Below are 24,234 nucleotides of genomic sequence, written 5' to 3' on the forward strand. Positions count from 1 at the left end.
ATGCCATTTCAAGTCTTCTGTTTACATTAATTGCATGTAGTTGTTCTTCCTTTTTATATTATTTTGCATAGTTAGTTTTTGTGCACATTCAGTTCTGTGGTTTTTTTCACTGTAATCCTTAAAGTCATTGTCAACTAATTTTATTTTAAATCATTTAGAAACATATAGCTCATGGCCTGGTCCCTGCTGCTACCATAGCTCCTAAACCTGCAGTTCCCCGCACCCCTCCCCCTCGTAGTCCAAACCCTTCTCCAGAAAGGCCCAGGTATGTTCTGATGTTTTGATTTTTTTTTCCCTGCTTCATCAAGTATTGTAGCATACTAGAAAAGCCTGATTAGAAGATTTGCATGTCCCTGCAATATTTACATAAAACTTTTCATAAGAATAATATATTTTTAAGGGGGGCAGTTTCCCACTCTCAACTTTTTTCCCCACTCCTAAGCATGGTAAATATTCAAGACAGTGACTATTATGAACATGTAACTTATCTGAGTCAATTAAAGACGAATGGACTCTTTAAAGTTAGTGTAATTTTTAATTTGGCTGCTACAGTAGTGTGTAGGACTGCACAGCACTAGTGCTGTGAGTCAGGAAATATTAGCCCATTAGAAAAACATAAATTAAACCTTGCTACCGTACCAGGGACTTAAAAAATTGGCATGTAAAACCACACTGGCTTGGAAAAAGGCAGATTATTTTTCTTTAAAGTTGTAGTTTTTACAGTTTTTATTCTATGTTTTCTCTGCATTTAGTTCAATTCTGGTTGTTTTCCATGATCTTCCTAGTGTCTGTAACATTCCTACTTAATTCTAGTTAATTTCTTCTTCCTTTTTGGCCTCTAGTTCTTGTCATTCATTTTACAGTTCTCAGCATTTCACTGCTTTAATCTTAATTACTACTTGTTTTTCTTTTCATCATATCCTTCTCTGTACTCCATAGCATCCCACAAATAGGCACTTTTGTTTATGTATGCTTGTCCTGGTTTGCAGTATGCCAACATTTATTAACAATTTCAGAGTCATCAGTAAAAGGTTCAGAGTAGGGAAAAATGGAGACAAAATAGCAGGATATGGAACAAGTTTTCAGTACAACACCAGGTAGTATTGTTATGGCTAAAGTGAATGCTAAATACTGTAAATTATTAATGTGAATTTTGGGAAAGTAACTCAGTATATTCCATAATTTTCATGCATGTGATTTGCGAAAACCAATAGGTATTGTACCTTACTCTTGGATAGCTGCATTACAATAGCTTGCCCCATTTTGTGCTTTACTTTGGGAGGTAATAGTTTATAACCAGTCCCATAGCATTCAGTGGTATTTATGCTTGTTAACTGTGAACATTTTGCTTTGCTTAAATAGTGAAGACATTTTGCATAGGAAAAGATATAAAATGTGGAGCACAGAGAAAGCATCAGAATTGCTTCATTGCATTTTTCTGTTTTCTTCCAGGTCTGCTCTAGCAGCAGCTATCCTTGCAACAGCACTAACAGGGCGTACTGTTGCTATTCCTCAGCCTCGGCAGCGATCACTTTCTGAAAGTGATTCAACCTACTTGGAACAAGAATGTTTTGAGCCATATGCAACAGTCACAGAGCTCAGAATAGGGTAGTGTGTGTATACTTTCTGGTTTGATACCTTACATTAGAAATGGAATCTGTCAATGATCAATTTTACCAAAGAGGGACAGCAACTCCTGCTGTTACAACTACTTACTTTTTTCTTACCGCATCATAAATTGAGTTTGAAGTGTCTAACAATCCTTATTCCATTTCTTGTAAAGTGGTGTCACACATAAAATCTTCAGAGAGGCAGATTTGGATTGTACAACAGTCATAAGTAAAGCACTATTTCTGTCAAATGATGATCAATGTTACAAAATATGATGAACTGAGGAATCACCTGAATTACATGTAAGATACTTCCTTTGTGCTAAAATGATTATTTCAAATTGTCTTTTTGGTAGAATTAGGAACCTTCTATCTCTAATCTGTCTTTTTAAGATAGAGAGGAAAAGGTAGTACCAGTGTTAATTGTCTGGTTTAGAGCATACATAGACTACATTCCTTGTTTGCAGCTAACAGAAGCTTAGATAGCTGCCTCTTTGGACTTGTGTACATTGTTAGACTGATGGTTCTACTTTACTAGTGTAGGGTTTTTTGAAGAGTAAGCAGTGCTGAAACAGGCATTAAATTGCTTTTTTGCAGATCTAACTGGAGACTTGATGGTTGTGACAGATCTCCTCTACAGTCCTTGGAAATACCAGGCAATTATGGTGAAGATGAGGACATGGATACATATCTTTCAGATGATGATAAAGAGGCAGAGTCCAGCTGTCAGAGTAATGAGAAAAGGGAAGGAAGCTTTAGCACCAAAGCTATATATGCTGTTCCCCGCAAAACTAAAAAGGTAGGATTTTTAAATGCATTGGTTCCTTTACCATCTTGTAATATGTTAATGCACGTTAATATTTTGGATACTTTGTATTCTCTTCTTACTCTTCAGATGTTTATTCAATATTTATTTCATGCTAACTTTTGTGATTCATTTACTCTTACATGAGTTAGGTAGGTTTGTTGGTTGTCAGAGTCTCTGCCTCTGGTTATTAGGAGCGCACTGGTATTGTATATAATCATCATGCGTAATTTAGTCTTGTAAAATGTCCAGTAACTTATATTGAGCATGGTACTTACATAGTAGATGATTTGTTAAAAGCACTAGTAACTTTACTGTTAAATGGTGAAGGCTTAGTTAATGGTTCAGGATTGCGCTAATGAGCACAGACCTATAGGGAGATTCAGAATTGAACAAAATAAATTAACCTTGTCTTGAAGACCAGGAGATTTTTGTATGCTATAATTTTGGATTGTCTCAACCAGCAATGAACTTAATACTCCTAAGGCACATTTAAAGTTAAATCAAAAGTGATACAAAAATTTAACAAACACAAAGAAGTACCTGAGTAGGAAAAAGGCAATGAAAGATCTCTTAAAAAATGCCTCCTCAAAAAAACCCAGCACTAGTAAAGTAGACTGACTTATCAGTCATATAATATACATTGTATCAGTCTTATAATGTGCATCACGAATCCCAAAATGTGAAAGAAATCAAAAAACACCACAAGGTGAAGAAACAGTAGCTGGTAAGAGGAGGGAAGGGGACGGAACAAAAAAAAAAAAAGGGTGTGAGTAGAATATGTGGAACGCTGGTATGTGATCAGTGGGAAAGCCAGCAAGGATAATGTTAAAAATGGTTAATTAATCCCTCACTCCTGTGATATAGTAGATAAATGGTTGATCTTTTATTAAGATCAAGATTAGGTATGCCACAGCAAACAAGCAAACAGAATAATTTCATGGACTCCTGTAACCGAACAAGAGAATACTTGCCCTTGAACTAATCACTATCATACTTGCTAACCTCCTGTTGATCATTGTAAAGCTAGATTTTATTTACATAAAGTCCTGAACAACACCACTACCACCACAAAAAAAAAAACCACAAAAAACCCCCAAGAAAACAACAACAAGAGAAGAAGTAAATCTTATCATTTATTATCTTAAAATATTAGTGAACAATTCTAAATGTGACAGGGACGTTAATACACTAAATGTTTCATACAGATATCAAGGTACATGGGCTATTTTAACAGTGATCTCATGATTTAGAGAGGTTTGTCTTATTTTTACATAGGAACAGTTTCCACCATCTCCTGTTCCTAATGCTGACAAGAAAGGGGTTTCTTCCCAGGAAACTGAGTGTCAGGTGGTGGTGGATAAGTCAAGTGTGCAAATAGAAGGTAAGTAAATTTACTTTAAGACAAAATGCCATACCATTTCCATTGGGAAAAATAACTTTTTAATAAATAAATTTAATACTATATTGTAATGTTATATTCCTTTTTTAAAAGGGCAATTAAAGAAATGCTACTAAATACTTCGCAATTTCTAATAGTTACAGAAAATTAAAAACCTTCATAAAGAGGAAAGATTGGTCTATATTCACTGTGGAATGAACTGTCAGCCACTGTAAAATGAGGGGGCAGGGAGGAAAGTTTTGTGAACTCTGTCTTGTCAAGTACAGTCATTCTCTACTATTTTTGTTGCTATTTTTGTTGATATATGTGCCAGAAGCAGTCACTTTTGTACTCTGGAACCTATTGGAGTGTTACTGTGTAAAAAAAAAAAAAAAAGGAAAAAAAGCAGAAACTATAGAAACTAGCAATGTTAAAAAAAGAAAGCTAGAGATAGAGGAAAACATTTTTAATCAGTAATTTTACTTGTGTGAAAAAATGGCATGCCTGAAAAACAGTAGCAAAAACTTTTTGAGTTTTTTAATAATCAGATGGTGTGATAGTAGTGTTGTTTATCCTTTCTACAGAATTTGTATCATTATTGCTGTCTTTTAAGGTCTGGGCCTTAAAATTGTACATCAGGTCAGAGAGGACGTTTCTTCAAAATAGAGAAATAAGCATGATCATCAGTCTCAGGCTATCACCCTAAGATCTGAATTGTTAAGCTTCACAAATAATTTTTTTTAAATAAGTAATTTCATTAGATTAGGGACATTTGGGTTGTTACTGGACCTGTCATTGGGTTATTTTCTTGTAACAATAGAATATTGTGGAGAAAATAATTATAACAATAGACCAAGACCAATGTACTTGTATAGAAGTTTTCTTGCATAATTATCTTGTCTTTTATTTTAAAATTGGGAAAAGGAAATAAGAATTCATTTCAGAGCTGGAAAATGCAGTTTTTACAGAGGATGGTAGCACTCTGTAGCTAGTGGATAGGAAAGAGGAAGCAAAACGGAGTCAATTTTGAAAAAAATTGTGTCTCTAAATTTTCTTTATGTTGGATCCCAGCATTTTTTCAGTATTAGTTTGGTGGAGTAATTTGAAAAGTTTTATAGAGAACAATATTCAGAAAGAATGGGTTGCTTTGATAAAATCATTTGAGAAGTGAGGCATTAAACTGAAAAAATACAGGATATATACACTGTTTCTAATCCCTCTTCTACATAGTAAGTGCTGCAGGTCTTGAAAGCTGTCAGAATTACAATTGCTTTGTTCAGAGATGCAACAGGATTCAAGTCCAGTAAAATCAATGAAAATATTTCATTTGTTCTTCAGTCAAATTCTGAACTTACAACGGAAGCCAACAATACAGCTTCGTTTCTTCTACACTTGCATCTATCCAGTGTGAGGTAAAGTGAGGTCTCACATCAGTGTCCTGATACACCGTGAAAGAGAGAATGGAAAGTTAGTGATCTAATCTGTGGTTTGGGGAGGACTTTCTTACATTTATTTGCATGTATAATATGTGTGCATACATATCCTTGTGAACCCTTACAGTTTATGGACTTAAAATAGTTTTTAATTGACTGAAAGATCTGTTTTTCTTTGACAGAAGACCAACATCTGGGCTTGAATTTAAAGGTAAGACTTAAATAAAACTTGATTTAGGATGCATTTTGGAAAATAGGGTGTCATAAAAAGCTGCTAAATTCACAGTCACAGAAAACTAATTTATTGCCACTACAGAATCTTCTTCTTTTGGAGTACAAGAATGGCTAATCATTCCTTTTGAAAAAATGCAACTGTATAGGTAAATAGGCCATACAAAAGTTGTTGAGGGTTTTTTTTATAGTATGTGTTCTGTTACTCCTCATGTGAAAGAAAGAATCTGAGAATGAGAGACAGCATGTGAGCAAGAGAGAGCTCACACTGATAATTTTCAAATTCTGAACCTGACTTCACCACATTTTTCTATAGTTTTCTATTTGGGCTGATCTGACTGCTTTCATAAGCTTGAAAAGGAATACCCAAAAATTTAGTTTCTCAGATCAAGTTGCTAAAGTATTGTTTATTAAAACGGTCAGTTCTTTCATTATAATCATAACTTTTTTCTACAAGTTCTTGACCACATTTATTTTTCTTTGAAACTGTTCATGAGTTTTGTCTCATTAAGTCACTAGTGTCACTCAGTATCATCAGTGTGTTAAATTACATGACAGCATATCCTTACAAAACTTCATTACTGTTTCATAAAAACAGGGAGAAAGTCTCTGTATCACCTTCACCTCAAGTAAATACATTAATATAAATGACACTGTAATTCTTTCCTGGTGAAAAAGCCTTCTGAAAATGTACAAATACTTTTGGTTTTTTCCAGCAAAGCAAGAACAAAGTTTTTCAACTTCGAAAAACATTTTACATTTTAATTGATTTGCTGATATGCAGTTAGGGACTGTCATAATTGACTAGTCTAAAGTCATACTTTATACAAACTAACAAGTGGGAAGAATACCCTTCCTGTTTTGTCAAGAAGGTTTGTGTTTATGTGACTTTTATGTCAGCCGTAAAAAAAATGGTTATGACAACTGCACATTTCTGACAACTAAGGATAATAGTGAGTTTCAGGTGTCTGCAAGTGACTGATGGCAGTGATAAGTGACAAAATGATGTCCAGATGAGTAAATGATAAGTTGTGTAGTATCAGCAGTGAATCCAACCTTCAGTTTTGTTGATATAAAAGAAAGTTTTATTTCTTAAGTTCTCCACTAGCAATGCTGTTAAAGCAAATTGTCTCATTTTTTATTTCTCTGCTAGGAGGAAAAATTAATAGCTGAAAATCTGGTACATGAGAAACTTCCACCATCCCCAGGTACTTTGGATTTTTCTATGACTTCACTACACGTTTTCACTTTATTAATATGCATGCGTATATGAAAACACATTTTCCTGGTTGTATTCTCTAAGCCTAATTTGTGTGTGTGTGTGTGTGTTTGTGAAAGTATTTTTCCTGTACAAGAGATGAGAAAGTGCTCTGTGATATGTTTAAAAACGATAGTTTCAGACTTTTTATGTTAGGTGGTTTAGACATGTTTTTATTTTCCAATCTGAGTGACTTTTGAGGTCTAAAGTAAATAAATGATTGTGAAATGATATAATGAAATTAAAGTCATATTGGACCTCTCCAATACATTAAGTTCAATCTACACTAGAAGATGTCACCATTAAGTATCCTATCACAATTGAAATTGTGAAATGTAAACATACAGTCACGAGATACGTGGCCTACCTTCAGCTAATTTGTGTGTTTCTGCATCCACCTGGCAACTTCAGGCACAGTACTTCTGAGCTCTGCGTGTCTCATGATGGAAATGTGCCTATTACGAGTTCATGGGGTTTTATGTGTGTCTGTGCTGTCCAAGTATCTTACGCCTTTTCACAGGAATTTAACAGTGGCCAGAATTGCCTGAGATAGTACTGAACACCTGAAGTTATTACACATCATCAGTACAATAGATAGCCCTGTACTGGGTTTCATATATATGAGGGAACTAAGGAATTGTCCTATACTTAGTTGTATTGATACCTGTATGCTGTTAAATTGTGCTGGTATGGGTAAAATCTCTGCCTTCATTTCAGCTATTTACTCTATACAGATGGAAAGGAAAACTTGGAAGTGAGATCCATTATTACTGATGCAACAATATATCCACAGTTTTGCAGATTATCTAAAAGTTTACTTTTATAAGAATTGTTCAGTGACTTCTGTTCATTAACATTGAAGCTGTTCAGTGGGAAGGAATGTAAAGCTTTCATTGTATAGGTAATTAAAATTTGTAGGGATCAAGAATACTGACTAGTCCATGCAGGGCACAAACACTTTGCTTATTGCAGTGGACATTTCAGTTTTACCTCTCCAGTCACTGATGTTTGGGAGAGAGAGATCTGCTGACATGATCTTTTCCATTTGAAGAAGGAGTGTTTCTGGTGTCTGAGAGAAAAGATGGGAACTTGCAGCTACTCCACAGCTCTCTTTCCAAATCCACTTTTTTTATTCTTTCCAGTCTTATCCTTTGGGAGCCATGAGCTGATTTAGATCTTACTATATATATATATATCTATATATATATATCTATATACATATATAGTGCTAATATTAGAAAAAAATGGATTGTAATTTGCTGAAACTCCTATTGCAGTCTGGATAGCATTTAAATACTTTGTACTGTGGCACTACAGATGCGTCTGTTCGGCCAAGGCAAGCATGGGAAAATACAATCAAAGAAAAGTTCAGAAAACTAAAACAAGAAAACTGGTCTCTGAACAAGGCATACCAAGCTGTGGTCCAAGAATTTGAGGGAACAAAACAGCACATAGAAGAACAGCAATTAAAGCTGAAGAAACTAGAACAAGAAAACAGAAGACTTAAAGAAGCTGCAGAGAACTCACATAGAGAAGGTGGGAGAAACATAAAAGCTATTCTGTAGTTATCTTGTTTTGATTTTTCTAATTTCTTCCAACCTTTTCCTCTAGTAGTAGGTTTCAAGTCATTGATGTAGGCAAGTATCCATGCAGAAGTAGTTTCCAAACAGTATTTTCTACATTTGTAGAAATTTTGTCAAGGAATACATGCATGATAAGAAAAAAAAGTTGCTTGGTTGTTTGATATATAATGGATTTTTTGCTAGTAATTTTTCATGGTATTTTTCCATAACAGTATTTTGAGAGAAGTTATTGATCATTATTCTAGCTTATTTAATTTTTTTCATTACAATTATCAAATTGTTGTGAACATTTCTTGAATTTTAATGGAACTTTCTTTTTGGACATTTGTTTTAATAGAGGAGGCAACAGAATTACTTTCTCTCAGACAACAAGCACAAGAACTGGTAGATGAAAATGACGCTTTGAAAATGATGGTCCATCGTTTAAATGTAGAATTAAGTCGCTATCAAACTAAATTCAGGTCATTGTCCCAAGAAGAGGTGAGAATCATGGTTATCAGGGCAGTTTCTACTGAAATGTCCCATTGTCTGTTATTTAATCTTTGAGTTTTTATGACTGTTTTCTCCAAATTTCCAGAGTCTACAAATTGCACAGGCTTTTTCTGAAATTTAAAATAATTTAGAATAAGCATTTATCATTGTCTAATATAAAGAATTCGGTATTATTTTGTATCAATAATATACTGAACTTCCAGTTTTATTGAGTATGTGTTACATATGCAACACATCTAATTAGAAACCTAAGCTTGTTTGGGGTGATAATTGGGACTGCAGTGGGCAGTTGCTGGTGCTTCAAAAAGCAGGAAGTAATGTCAGTATCTTTTAAAACATCTAGAATCTAAAGCTGAAAAGCTTACCCATGAAAGGACCACCACCACCATGGCTGGTAAGTCAAGTAATATTTTCACTTAATTGTTCATTCCTCTCTAAGTAAAGTAGTAGAATTTCTTTCCTGGAATCAAAATATTCAGGTAATACTCTGCTGAACTATCAAATACTAATAGAATATTATGAACATTTCTTCGGTTGCAGAAAAATATGTAGGGCAGAATTCTGTAATGAATGTGTGCAGTTCCAGTTGAATGTACAGTAAGCTACAAAACTGTACATAGTCACCAACTTTGAGCTCTTGAAAAGTATTGTTACACTGAGAATCATAAATGCCATCTTCACTTAGAATTGTCTAGCATATAGTTTGCTTCAAGATCTTTCAAGATCTATTGCTTAATTGTTAAACTTCTTAATTGTTTATCTTTTGCTGTTATTATTTTTAAGTTTATACTAAAAGGAAACAGAATATTTCTGATTGTAGGAATGGTCATGGGTCCAGTAGTAGCCTATGAATTTCTGACAAGGGGAAGGCAAATAGTCTGTGAAAGGGAATGCATTTGTAATGTGTAAAACAATTTCTCCTTGAAATACTAATCAGATCTTGTATTTTCCTTCTTCACTGTCACTGAGAATTATACAGAATGGGAAAGTTCTCCTGCTCTGTCTTTATAGCCATAGTAGCCAGTAATCACATATGTATGTATTTAGTCTTAAAGATGCAGGTTTGAGAGTGTAAAAATTCCTTTCCCACTTACTAATGAATCTGGGATAATTTTTTTTTAGTAGTAGTATTCACTGTAGTGTTTGAATTTTGTTTTGTATTCATTTGCATCTACATTCTGCTGTGCTACATATGGTGATAAGTTAGAGCTGCTTTTCAGTGAAGTAAAGGTGCAAGTAAGCATGCAGTCTTTTCCTTTCCAAAACTTGCTCCTAACACAGTGCTGTTAAGTGTTTCTACAACATTGTTCTGCATATGGTTGTCTGCATGCTTGTATAAGTTCTGCACTTTAGTCTACAAGTCTTATTTGAAACCCCTTTAACAGCTTTCAAAACTAATAATGTATAGCAGCAGTAAAAAATACAGATGAAATTATGGCTTGTAATTAATTTACATGTATTTAATTTTTAATTTTCTTTTAAGTTGGATACAAAGTATTTGTCACCTCTTCTATTGGCGTATGAAGACAGAATAAGAGAAAAGGAAGATATTATTCTTGAACATGAGGCAAGTTGCCATTTGGAAAAAATATACACTAAAGCAGAAATAAATTACTGACTTGTTTTAAAGGGAATTGCCAAAGTTGTTGTCTGCCTAAAATTTAAAGTGACTTTGTTTTACTTTTCCATGCATAATTATTGTGCTGTCTTATCCTACTTGGCTTGTTTGATTTTGTCAGCCTGTTCACATTTAGGAGCACACACTACACTGAGTAAGTATGTAAGATGTGCTCTAAAAATAGAGCAAACTGTCAGGAAAATTAATCCACAAACACCAGAGGTTTATGTCCAAAAAGGAGATAGAGGAGTCCTGTTACTTTATTTGAATAAAGGGAGAGGCCATGGGGCATTTCCCCTGGGGTCTCTCAGATTGTTAGAGGACTGCAGCCTCCTTTTTATCCCAATTTCCTGGCCGAATTTCCCACTCTCCCTCTCTTTCCTCATTAGCCGAGGTACTTGAGAGGTACAGACTTCAGAAACTACCTAATACAGACCCCCCTTCTAATGTATACCCCCTCTTTTTCTTTTCCTATGGAATTCATGGTTCTTCCCATTGCTTCTTTCACCTCTCAGCATCTATCTTTACCTATCAGCAGAGCCACAGTTTGTCTGTTAAGACAAATCCCTCTCACTCCTTTCATCAATCAGTGGAGTTCCTCCCATTGTTTCTTTCACCTCTCAGTATCTGGCTTTTACCTGTCAGCAGACCCACAGTTTGTTTGTCAAGACAAATCTCTCTCATTCCTTTCAAAACTAGTCAGTGACTAGTAAACTAGTCAGTGGTAGAAAGAATTTACAACTGTCATTCATAATGGGACCTCAGTGCTCTGTATTGCTGCCCTTCCAGCTGCTTGTGGGTTTTGTGGTAGAAGAATACTTACTTCTAGGTATTAAAAGAATGGGTACTCTTTTTTGCTTTTTAGCAGTATTTTTTTTTGTCACTGAACCGTTGAAAAATAGCTATGCTTCAGAGCAGAACTTTCCTAAGTTTTAAAAATAAATGTATTTCCCTGAAAAACTTAAGCCATAAAATTAGCAGAAAACAGCAAGGGTTTTTTATATTACTGTAAATTCACTGTGTTGCCTTACCATATTCAAATCCATGTCACTCCCACTGAAAATGGGTAGTATCATCCAGTAATTTCCAGAATTCAGCTTTTTAAACCTATCTTCTAAAGATCTACAACTTGCAAAAATGTGGCACAAGTCAAATATCAGTATTATTTTTAATCAAATATTACTAGATTGATAAAACAACTTAGAAATCAAATATGATATACCTGAATTAGAGATGAGTGAGTAGTGAGATAATATTTTGTTAAGACAAGAACGAAGGCACCCAAGCATGTGTACTTACAAAATTTTTTGTTGATGTAAAAATTAAACTAAAATACTTATAAAGAACTTTATATTAAATCCTTTGTCTTCCAGGAGGATATGAAGAATTTTAAAGCACAAGTTGAAGAGTTGGTGAAGGAGAATAAAGATCTGCATGAGCAATTAAATAACTTTATTACCCCTACAGAATGGCAAGTTATTATACTAGAAATTAATTTAGAAGTTACTAATTATTTTGCTTATTTCATACAAACTTTTAAAATTACAGAAGTTTTTTAAGGAAATTTTTTTTTGCCCTCAAACAAATTGTTTTTCTGAAGAATTAATAGTGATGAACGGAAAAGACTCCACTCCTAAATAAGTAGTAAAGTAGGTATGTTTATTCCAGCACTGGGACGAATAGGGGATAGCTCCATTCAGCTTGGTATTTATCGGGTTACGAGTTCCATATTCATTAAGTTTCCCAACACGCCTATACATATTCATTACCTAGCCCCGCCCAGCCTCGCTTCGTATTAAAATGAGGCCAAAAGTCATTTACATCCACGTTGCGCTTGCACAGTGTTGTCTGTTGGCTTTGCTAGGGGTCTCCAAGGGTCTTCCTCCGATGAAGTCAGGAGTCTTCCTCGTCCTGAACTTTTCACCTTTTCTCCCTGCGCATGCTCTTTATACCCCTGGCCCGAGTTTAAGCTTGGAGACTGGTTTGAGCTAGGTTTGGGTTGAGCACAGGATGTCTGTCCAAGACTCCCCCTGCCCTTATCAGTGGTCTCTTATCTTCCTGCTCTGGTATGCTGACCAAGCTAGATGCATTGTTCCTAACAAACTAACTCTTCTTCTTCCCATCCCCCTGATTCAATAGCACCACGGTTGTCCTGTTGGAACAGTGCTGATCTGCAATGCCTGGAATAATTTTGGAGTAAAGATTAAATATGAAAGTGGAGTTTTGCACCTGCAGCCCATGTAATTCTGTCCCAGATATTGCAGGTTACATACCGTTACAGTGTGCTAATGATATCAGTTTTCCACTAATATATAATGGCATTGGAATGTGGCATTAGAAGAATTTGACGTTCTTGAGAAGTGAAACAATGCAAACATAATGAAGTTAAGTAGTTGTTGGAAGCTAGGATTTTTCCTTTTTTTTTTGCTTTTCTTTCTCCCAGGGAATTTTCTCCCATTTGTTGCCTAAGAGATGGTAACGATGATACTTGGGAGACAAAAGATGTGGCTGGGAGGAGGAGGAGGGGGAAGGGTGCAGCTGACTGCAGTCTCTTAGCTGAGGGGCTTTCCCTTGGAAGTGCAGATACCGCAAGATTTTGGCTGGGGGGTCAGGGGGCTGGGCTCAGCTCCTCGCTCTCTTGGTCTCGGGATCAGAGTGGACAGGTGCGGTTTTGGAGCCAGACTGTTGGTGCCCAGAGAATTCGCTGCCACTGTGGAGTTTTTGTCCTTCACTGTTTCTCCTACCGTGGGTGAGCTTCTGCTCACAAGAGCAGCTGTTGAACTGGGACCTTTTCCAACACCCGAGCTCACTGGGAAGGGGACCCTGACCCACTCTCCCCTTCCCAGAGGGAGCGTCTCCCGGCTGTGTGCGGCAGCTGCTTGCAGAAGCCTGGCTGCCACTGCCCAGCCCCGCTGCTTTCTGCCGCTGCTTCGGGTTTTGCGCTACATTTTAACCTGACATCCGGTGCCTGCCTGGACATCCCGCGGCTCCTGGCACGGCTCTGGAGTTTTTGCTACACCTTGTTTGCCACCCTGGGTGTGCCCACCCTGCCGTTCCAGGCTGCCACTCTGAGGTTCCTGCTACAGCCCATTTCGCTCTCCAGAGGGGCACCGGGACCGGCTGCCCGCCGTGAATTTGTAGAGGAAGCCCCTTTTCCGTCTCTCCTGCCAGCTGAGCCAGCCATTAACCAGCTGCAGTGAGGCGGCCGAGCTGGCGCCACAGCGCCCCCTGCAGGCGCGGGGGAACCATCGCACCCGCCCTGCCCGGCCGGGAGCCACCAGCGCCCCTGGCGGCCGCGAGCGGAGCTGCACCCAGGGGAAAGGGCTGCGGCCGGGAGAGGCGGCGCTGGGTTCCTGTTTTTTTCTGTTCATTGTTAGTGATGTTGTTGTTTGTTTGCCTTTTTATTTATATATATAGTAGTAAAGAACTGTTATTCCTTTTCCTATATCTTTGCCTGAAAGCCCCTCAATTTCAAGTTATAATAATTTGGAGGGAAGGGGGTCATATTCTCGATTCCAAAGGAGGTTCCCACCTTCCTTGGCAGACACCTTTCCTTTTAACCAGGACAGTAGTAAAAAAATACTTGAGACTTACTAACAGTTTACCTAAGTGAGATATTCATCGGTTGGTAACTGAGATGGAGAAGAATCTGTTTGTACTGGTTCATTGAAAGATGACTGTCAGCTTTTTAGGGCAACAGCTATAAAGAGAAAGAAAGGTCATGGGGTATGTTAGAATAGGTCCTTCCAGTAGAGGTTAGACAATAACAATACAGTTGTATGGAAATCTCCAGAGAGTTCACATATTTAAGTACAGAGAATCAAAGCTGAAAGGGTGTGTGGTGTAGCCAAGGAAATGGAGAGCCTCTTTTATTTGGAACTTAGGCAGATTGGCCTTTCTCACTTACAGAACAAAGGCTGAAAAAGGAGTGTTGCTCTGTATGTGTACAGCAGGAGCAGGAGACATGGCGTATACAAAAAGTTCTTCTGCTGCAATTATGGTACTCAGGATGGTGTTACTAGGACAACAGCTGGGTATTCATTCACCATAAACAAACAAAGTGGAAATTGGAAGATAATTCCTAACCAGTGTAACAGGTTTTGGAACAGCATCCCGTATGAGTGAACATAAAAATTCTTCCTGCACCCATGACACAGGTAGTTGCATGCAAGTGCTTGGATGACACAGTGTCTACATGAGGAGGACTTTGGAAGAGATGGTGTTCATCATAATCTTAGGTCTTTCTGCTGATTCACCCAGTAGCATAGACCTACTTTCAATGAGGCAGAAGTACAGGTGTTAGTATTTGTATAGATTTGGTTAAGCAGGTTTTTACAAAGGTATCTTAAGTGTTGTATAGGTGCTTTAATAAAATACTGTGGATATTTCAGGTATCCTTAGCTGCTTATATACTGTCCACAAATTTCAAAACGCTCTTCATAAAGGTGTTCCAGCTTCTTAAATGTTAATTTTTTCAGTTAACACCTTTGCTTTTAATTTTGCCCCTCTGCAAATGAATGAGAGAAAGTCATAACTCTCTGAGCTATATCAGGCTGTCTATAGTCTCTATCTGGGAGCTGTTTTTTAAGGGAGGGTTACAGCAAGGCGTGGAAGCCAGCAGCAATATCACTTTAAGTAGCTTTTGCTCTCTACCTTCAGTGACTTCTTCACACTCAACATTGCAGTGCAGTGCTCTTTTATTTGTATTGACTGCTGCAGGAATGTACTTTCTACGCATGAAGGAATTGGTCTTCATCAAACTAATCCCCCTTTTGCAGCAATTTTTCAAATTTTTTTTTAATAAAATAGCCTTATGATGCCAGGCATAGCTGAGGATGAGGATGTAGCTTGACAGCTATTGACTGATTTTCAAGTGGCTGATACACATTTCCTTTCTTCTCTTATGCCCAGTGCAGTAAATTAAAGAAGTCAGCTAAACTTGCAAGCTTCTGTACACAGAGGTTTTAATGAATAGAAGTGTAAGTTGACTGCCATTTCTGTGTTTGCAAAAATCTTCAGGGTAGACTGTTTATATTTTTCTGCTGTCAATTGTTAGCTGTATGCTTTAGCTTCAGTTTTAGTCAGAATATAATTTGATAGTAGGGGAAATTGTCCCTGTCTATATTAGTGCACAATGGGAAGCATTTTTATGTAGGTCAGGCCACACATGAACAAAGCAGATACACACTGTGTTGTTAGTTCTTATCATCAGAAATCCTTGTTAAGAGTCTCTTTTGCTACATTTTGTTTGGGTTTGGGCTACTCTTACTGACTGATGAGAACTTCAGTTTAAATTAATGTGCTATCATCTGACACTTGTACTGTATTTCTGCATGCCTTTTGGCTAATAGTTCTTTTTAAGCTTTTACTAGAACAGTGAATAGTTTTTAAAGGGGTTTTTTTTAACATCAGAAAGACTGGTATTGTTTTTTTTAAAAGCTGAATTAATAAAAGTTAAAAAACAGAGAGTTAAGTTCTCTGCTCAGGATAGTTCATTTTAAACACCCATGTTCCTTATAGGCCCATAAAACTCACTGGCAGTATTTTTCTACAGATCAAAGTCAAGTAAATCCAAATCTTATAAACATATTTGGAAACAAATTTGCTTCAGGTACTAGTTACAAAGATGTCTGCAAATCTTGCACCATTATGTAGCTTTAATTCTCTCTTTCTTAATGGCTGGGACCATTTCACCTAGAGAAGAGTAGGTTCAGGGAAGGTCTTATCGCTGGATATCAATGCCTGAAGAGAGGGTATAGTGATAGAGCCAGGCTCTTTTCAGTGGTGCCCTGTGAAATGACAAGAGGCAACTGCCACAAACTGAAATATAGGAGGCTTCCTTTGAATGCAAGGAAATAGTTTTTCATGGTGAGTGCTCTAACAAGCAGTCCAGAGGCTGTGGAGTCTCCATGTCTAGAGATATTCAAGCCATCTAGACATGGTCCTGGGCTGCTGGCTGTAGGTGCCCCTGCTTGAGCTGGGCAGTTGTACCAGATGACCTCCTGAGGCTGGAGGTCCCTTCAAACCTTAACCATTTTACAATGCTATAATCCTAATTCACACATACTTATTTTTCCTTCTTTTTATAGGGAATTTTTGCTTCCATTACTCAAAGATTTTAAACATTATTTAAAATAAATCACATTTTGATTGTTAAGAGTTCATGCCTCCAGTAAGCTTACCTCAGGTCCTGATATTGCTTTCAATAAGGATTTTTAATCTGTTTTTTAAAGAGGTTCAAATATGATTTTGTAAGTTTACACTGTTGAAAATCAGTTGTGTTTGTTCTTTGGACATAAGTTAACATTAGCGTTATATTTTATTTATAAGGTGGTTATCATTGCAGGCAGCAGCTGCAAACTCAGGCCAAGCTGGTCTTGGATGAAAATGGATTGTTGATGGAGCAACTCGAAATTCAACAAGCTAAAGCAAAAGATAGTCACAGACAGCACGTTCACGAAGGTAAAAGTGCTTGAGTTGCTAGTCATCTGAACTACACTAAAGATGGTACTGCAGGTTTAGATTTTTGTAGGGGTTTTTGTTTGTTTTCTATTGTCATTTTTTGTTTTGGCAGGCTTGGTGGAGTTTTGGTTTTGGTTAGCTGGGGTTTTCTTTGCAACTTTATATATGCCTAAAAAGCATCCTTGAATGTAGGTAACGTTAATAGGAGATCATGCTCTGCATGTCAACTGATACTGAAAAAAAATGTCGTTATCACCTATTGACACTACAAAAAATACTCCATTCTGACTTACTGCTTCTGAAAAAGTGAGAAGAACTTTAAGTTAAACAGCAATACAGTCCTTTTCATAATTGAAGAGCACTTTAAACTGAATCAGAATTTTTCAGAGTAAAATGACATTTCAATGAGTTTATAGCCTTGAAAAGAAGTATTCTTGAAGTTCCTGCACTTTTCCAAAACAAGTTGCTTGAGACAGCAAAAAATCAAGTCCAAACTGTTAAAATACAAATTGACAAATCCACTGTTACATAACGTTGTGAACAACTAGGAATTAATGTATTAATGGTTTTGTTGGAGTTTCACAAGTCATTGAATTAGTTCTGCTATACCCAGTTGACATTTTTTTTTTTTCCTTCCACAGCTTCGAAGTTGACCAAACAAATAGTAATCTTAGAAGGTAAGAAACAGAGTCAAGAGGAAGAAATAGCAGAGTACCAGAAGCAGCTAGAAACATTGTGTTCTAAATGTGAAGAGCTGAAAGCCAAAATGGATAGCAGAATAACAGCAGAGGAGCACTTGGCTTTGGTGAATGATTTAAAAAGGTATGAGTTTACATATGGTGCACAGAGAAACATTGGTGCAAGGCATGCACATGAACAGAGCTGCATACGTAGCACTCTGAGGTAGGAAGCCAGTGGAAACTTCTCCTGGTAATCCAGGAAGGTAACTACCAAAGCACAAAGAAAGGTAAAGAAGTATTTAAAAAATACTGTCTTGGTTTTTAGAGACATTTAAAATGACAAAAAGGAAATCCCAGATCTAGAAACATTGGTAGAAGTGTTTTTACCATAGAGTACATACTGCTAATTGTACCATTTTAAATAGTAGAAGAGGAGGCATTTAAAATACCATTTTTGTCAAATCTATTTGCTTCTATCAATACTATATATTATAAAACGTTTTCATTCTTGTGTTCCCATCTTTGGAACATGTCTAAAGGATCCTGAAATTCTAAACTAGAAGTTCTAAGTTTCTCCAGTTGTGACAATATGGAAATTACACAAAACAGCACAACTCAGGAGTGCTGTCATGCAGCACAGAGTGCAGAGTAATGTTTTCATGAAGACATTCTGTAAATTTGTATGCTTTCAAGCCTTTGGATAGTGCAGATTACTGCTTTGTAGTACAGTGCCATCCTGAGAAGTTCTCAAACCTTGTATTTTGGCATTGCTAGTAATTTCTTGGGGAAAAAAAATTACATCTGGACTACATATTTTTGTAATTTAAATAAAGTGCAGTCCAAAGGAATTACTTGAATAATTGTCGTGATTTTGATATGAGATTGTAATACCTCTGATGTCATCACTTAACATTGAGCATTCTCAGTGTATCTTTTTCAAAACTTCAACATGGGTATCTTCCTGTAATTTAGCATTTTAGTGAAGTAATCTATACATGACACCTGTTGGTTTTTGCAGCTGTTTACAACAGGAGCAGGAGAAAAAGCGCTGCGAGGTGGAAGATGTAATGGGAAAGACAGCATCACTGCAAACTGAAAACAAGAAACTGCTCTTAGAGAAAAATAACTTAATGGCTGACAAGAATATCCTGGAAAGTGAGATGCAAATGATTCAAAAGACAAACAGGTCTTATCACAGTCTCATTTTCTTGTATAGAAATACTTTTATTTCTAAAAACAACAGAAACACCTGAAAAAATACCATCTAACTTCCCATAAAGTGTATTTTCTACCTACTGCAGAAAAAACATGTTTCCTAAACATATCTTTGTCATGTCTTGAGGCCTGGTTGTCATATTTTGCTAACCTTTGTATGTTTTCCTGCTCACTTTTCTGTGTCTATGTGCAAATTAAGAATATATATTTAATTTAGTAGTTAGTAGTTAGCTATAGCAATTAATCATTAGGTGTACTCATCTGAAGAGATGATGAGTAGACTTACACTATTTGCAGATCTTCTCATGCACCTAGTTGCTTAGAGATGAGTTCACAATATTCTAAAAAGTAAAAACAATACTATTGCTCTATATCTTAAGAATTATGAACTTGTAGCCATTGCACAAACTGTTCTTTTGAATCATTGTTACTGTTGTTATTCAGATAACATATTGTAAAGAAGAAACAGCCCCAAAAATTGGGACATGATACTTTTGGCACTGCAAATATTCTGGGCCAATGCATTTTTAACAGTATGTTTGATTGTTTGAGACTTGTACATGTTGATTTGCACATGTGATGCAAGTTTTTTAAGGCCATTATTAATTCCCCATCCAAAGATTTTCCTTTTTCTTTTATAGACGATTAAAGAAGAAAATAGGTCTTTTGCAACTGCAGCTGGAGGAAGCAATGGAAAAAGAAGTTACAGCCCATCACTATCTAACAAACCTTATTGGGCTGGTGGAGAAGATAGCTAAGGAACGTGATCATCTCGTATTTTTGGTAATTACCTTTAAATAATTAATATGCATTAATTGATATTTCACACAATTATCATGCTACTGGCACAAGTTATTGCTAATCTGAATTATCAAAAAATAAAGCTATCATTTCAGTTTAAGGATTTAGTTCTATTTAAGTAGACTTCAGCAAATACAATGGGAGCAGTGAAAGATTTTTTTCTAGAGGAGTAATTAAAAGCAACTACCCTTATTTCTGAAGTTAAGATAATTAAGCCTTAATTCACATGAGCATTAGGGTCTGCAATGGCACATATCAAGTTTAAAAGATTTTTTTTAACCTAGTTTTAGAGGTTGATGTTGAGCTACATGTATTTAAAAATAGCACATGATCATAAAATTTTAATGCTTGTTTTGAGTCTAAGGGTGGACTGTTATCCTTGAAGTGATCTGTATGGACCTTCTGCTGTGAATGCATATGCATATTATTGCTCCTTATTGGTTAGCAGTCATTTTAACAGGCTAATTGAGAGTTTTGGAACAACTTCTGTTTAGTGGAAGTGCCTGGCATGGAGGTTTCTAGGCTTTTTGTAAGCCCATTTTGTTTTTTTTACAAGGCATTGGACACAATTTCAATTTTTCATATTCATACTCTTGTCTTCAAATTGAATCTGAAATCATTTCACAAAACTTTGTTAAAATAAAGCTTCTTTTACTTCTGTTGTTCAGGTGGTAGACAAAGGTTGTCATCAGCTTTGGGTAAAAAGATACAGCAGTTAATTCCTAATTCTAGAAGAGGAATGATGGTGACACAACTCAAATCTTTGTCCACTACAAACTGGACTTCAGGATTGTGAAACTGGGCACAATAAATGTCTCCTAGGAATTGGGGGAACTGATTCTTAGATCTCAATCTCTGGGATACCTACTTTTAAATATTAGGCATACCATATTAGAAATATCCTTGCCCAAACCTCTGCCAGTTTCAAGGGCTTGTTTGAGAGCAACTTGCATAATGTGACCCGAAGGATGTCTCATGTATAAAAATGGGATCCCTACGTATACATACATATATCTGTAGAAAAAAATCACAGAATTGGTTGGGTTTAGAGTATGTTTCATTTCAGAATAATACTGTTTCATAGTATTCACAGTCAGTTGACAAATTATTAATGAGCCATTAGGAGAATAATTTCCAGGACTCTTTATCCATGTTGCTTCTTCAGACTGCTGGAGTTCGAAATGGAATTGCTGTGTCTCCCTCAGTGTATGCATTTTATCTGCCCTGACAAATCTAATGATTACATTATTTTAGCTTATTTAGCTTTATTAAAGTAGCTTTCTGTACTGCATGGTTGCAGGCCAGATGTTTGGAAAATGAGAATCATGGTGTTCTCAGGAAAATTATAGAAGGCAGTCTACGCTTAGGAAGATTGGAAGAAAAAGTTAAGGTAAGCAGTGTTTCTAAGCTAAATATCTACTGTCAAATGTTTGAGGTTTTTTAATGAGAAAAGTAGTAAATCTATGTCAATGTTTTTAGGAAAGACTTATGGATTATCTTTAAAAGTTTTGAAAAAGCAAAATAGATCATCATTATACTTTTCACTAGTATCTTCTTCCATTGTATTTGTGCATTGCATGCCTGCCAGATCATCACGTTTACATCATTACCTGGAGAATTATGACTAGTTGTAATAATACTTAAATATTATTTGTATTTCATTTTTTGCTCTGTAGTGTAACCCAAGTATTCTGTCTTCTACTTTTTTGAGGCTGTACCACTCCTTCAACTTGAAGTCCATTACAATTAGATTTGGAAGAATGAAAAGCATTGTCTCAAGTGTACAGTTACCATCAAGTACTTTCATGTGACCATAGGGTAGAAGGTTTAGAAACTCAGAGGATGTTCAAACATCCAGCCTAGTTAGAGAATACATTATAAGTTATGTTTACAACTCCCTAAACAAATAAAAAGCACAGTATGTAATTGCAATATAACAGTGAAATAAATTTGAAACATTTATGTTTTAGCATCTTTGGTGCAACCATGATTTCCTTTACTGTAATCTTAAGAAAAGAAAGGAGAAAGATACCTGGCATATTGATTTCTATATGTAGAAAGTAATGTATATATTACTTTCAAAAGCTGTTTTGTATTAAAGCAAATTTGTTCAGTTTATCCTAAAGCAGAGAGTCTCTGTATTACACTTTGCCAGTCAAGACCTCCGCTGTTATTCCTGCATCAAATGACACAAATGTGCACCACCACTATGTTAATGGAGACCAGCTCCTTCTGCACTTTCCTTTTAAGGATTGATACAGTATAGAAATTAGCAATAAAGAAAATAAATTAAATCCAAGTTTAAAGAGAGAGCAGTAAGCTGAAAAACAGTTTGAATTTGTAAGGAACCCTTCATAAAATACCTGAATGCATGAAACACTACCCTAAAAGATTTACCTAATTATACTGATAACAGCCATAAAATGTTTTTAGGTTTTTTCACCCTCATTCATGTCTGGCTCCCCTACTAAGGCAGTGGCTTGTATTCTTGTTAAATATGGATTTTATGCAATGTAATAGATCTGTGATTACTGTAAGGGATAGAGAAGAGGTTGGCATAAAATAAAGAACATTTACATGTAGTGAATTTTTAAGTGCAAACCCAAATTAAAAAAATCTTCAACCCATCAACTCTTAATGGAAATCAGAAAAAAGCCTGTAAATAAAGTTCTATTTCATTTCTATTTAGCAAAAGTAAGACTAATCTACTTGCAAAACATTTTCATTCTTTATTTTTGTCAGTAAAGCAGAGGGTTTAAATAGTCACACAACACTTACAAACATATGCTCTTTGGTTATCGTATTAATGGATACATTAATATATTTTAGCTTTGCTAAAAGCTAGTATAATTTATTTCTTTGCTGCTTTAGGAAATCACAAATTGGGTAACTGTCCTGTATATTGAGTTTTGGGATAAACCTCTTATGAGGTATTTGAGTGTTATCTGTCTCCAGTGATAATAGTACTTAAAACGCATTAATTCTTCTGAAAAGAAGACACAGTTATTGACAATGTGTTAAGCTATTTCTTATCTTAGAAAAGGTTATTTTGTTTTGGCTTTTAGCTATCTTCCGATATTTCCACAAGATAAAAGATAAGAAATACAAATTACACATATGAAGTAGAGCATAGAGTCCTCAGGTTATGAGGAGAGAAAAATTTCTAGCCTACAGCTTTGAGTTACTGACAGACTCCACTGTAGGCACTTGTATTTTCAATTTTTTAGACATAACTATGTATACTTATATTTGCCTTTTGCAGAGTTTGTTGCCTTGTATCTCAGGAACAAGCTCATCCAAAACTGTTACAGGTCAAATGCAACCGTGTGTGTCTAAAAACGTTTTCCTGGGGCTTCTTTCACCTCACCGCAAATCTTTCTTGATGGAAGGAAAGAAGGAAGGCTAGGTGGGCCAGCCATTCTCCACTGGAAGCACACGGCACACACTTCCCTCTGAAGTCAGGTCATTTGTGCCTTGCGCATAAAAGTGGATCTGGTCTTCTGATACAGAGTTCTCCCTTTTAATTAATTGTTTTGGAGAAAGTAAATTAACAAAATTCTATGGCTTTTGTTTTTCATTGAGAAATCTCAAATCAAGATTTGGCAGATCTGTTACCTAAGACAAAAATCTTAAGCTAAGTAACAGATTATTGCTAAAATAAAACCCCAAACTACGTCCATATTTATATACATAGCTTTATGACATTTTAAATTGTATATGCTGAAGTTATATAGGAAATTAAAAGTAATTCTTTTTATAAATACCCATTTTTAGTTTGGGATTTGGATATTACTGTAAACAAACTTTATAAACTCATTCACTGTGCAAAATATTTTGTAGGCTACCAGTATAACCACATGAAATGTAGAGAGTGATAGAGCAGAATCAAATAAGTTGAATACAAAATAAATCATTTTTGTGCAGGAACTGTGTTAAGGAAACAAAATTTAGTTTGGTATTTTAGTTCTGAAAACATTTTTAGGTTTATTTCTACTGACTTATGTCAGATAATTTTTCAGGCAGATGGAATCATGCAAAGTGTTAAAGCTTACTTGAAAACTGTTCTTTAGTTGGCCCTCTAGGATTCAACAGTTGTAGAGCAGAACAGTTCATGCAACTTTATTTCCCTTTGACATCAGAAAATATTTGACTCAGACCTGAAGCAGCTTATAAATGGAACTTGGTTTGGTTTTTTTGAACAGTGATACACAGAATATTTCCAATCTCCATCTGTTTCTAAAAACAGTGACAATGTATTTAACAGGATTTTTTTTAAACAATAACTAACCTTCAAATATTTGTTTTATTAACAGTTAATGAGATGGTGGTCAAAAACCCATCTGTAACATCAGAATCAGGTGATAGTAACCACCATCCTTTTAGTAAAAGGAAAAACACAGTACCATGTTGCAATTTTGCCAATATTCATACAAATTATTGTGCTTTAACAAAAATACATACATGGCATATTATATGGATTTTTAACAGTCTGTAGAGGTCAAAGTTTGTGTTCAGTTAAAAATTTATCGATTGCTAAAACACTACATACCATATTTATGAAGAGGAGTCACAAATTCCATGGCAGATGCACTAAGCCATATATGACACATACACTTAGAAGGAAACAAAACACACACACCACCTTTTGAATCACTAATAAATAGA

At 35.8% G+C, this 24,234-nt stretch overlaps 1 protein-coding gene across 7 annotated transcripts in view; it reads left to right on the forward strand.

Annotated features, from left to right (window-relative positions):
• Positions 1-24,234, forward strand: part of CEP89 (centrosomal protein 89) — a 45,482-nt gene that overhangs the window by 2,318 nt on the left and 18,930 nt on the right. For 2 of the 7 annotated variants that reach the window (XM_032121859.1, XM_032121860.1), the window contains exons 2-17: positions 159-265; positions 1,453-1,608; positions 2,208-2,409; positions 3,694-3,799; positions 5,412-5,440; positions 6,614-6,668; positions 8,036-8,254; positions 8,639-8,781; positions 9,137-9,187; positions 10,277-10,360; positions 11,785-11,882; positions 16,758-16,873; positions 17,515-17,695; positions 18,572-18,739; positions 19,410-19,551; positions 20,870-20,959. In XM_032121859.1, coding sequence (XP_031977750.1) covers positions 159-265; positions 1,453-1,608; positions 2,208-2,409; positions 3,694-3,799; positions 5,412-5,440; positions 6,614-6,668; positions 8,036-8,254; positions 8,639-8,781; positions 9,137-9,187; positions 10,277-10,360; positions 11,785-11,882; positions 16,758-16,873; positions 17,515-17,695; positions 18,572-18,739; positions 19,410-19,551; positions 20,870-20,959 — 1,947 coding nt within the window. Of the gene's footprint in view, positions 1-158; positions 1,914-2,207; positions 2,410-3,693; positions 3,800-5,411; positions 5,441-6,613; positions 6,669-8,035; positions 8,255-8,638; positions 8,782-9,136; positions 9,188-10,276; positions 10,361-11,784; positions 11,883-16,757; positions 16,874-17,514; positions 17,696-18,571; positions 18,740-19,409; positions 19,552-20,846; positions 20,960-24,234 lie in introns of those variants that run through there. The other 5 variants (XM_032121864.1, XM_032121865.1, XM_032121862.1 and 2 more) reach the window with 4 other exon arrangements.

Source organism: Corvus moneduloides, chromosome 12 (genome assembly GCF_009650955.1).
Source record: "Corvus moneduloides isolate bCorMon1 chromosome 12, bCorMon1.pri, whole genome shotgun sequence".
NCBI classification, from domain to species: domain Eukaryota; kingdom Metazoa; phylum Chordata; class Aves; order Passeriformes; family Corvidae; genus Corvus; species Corvus moneduloides.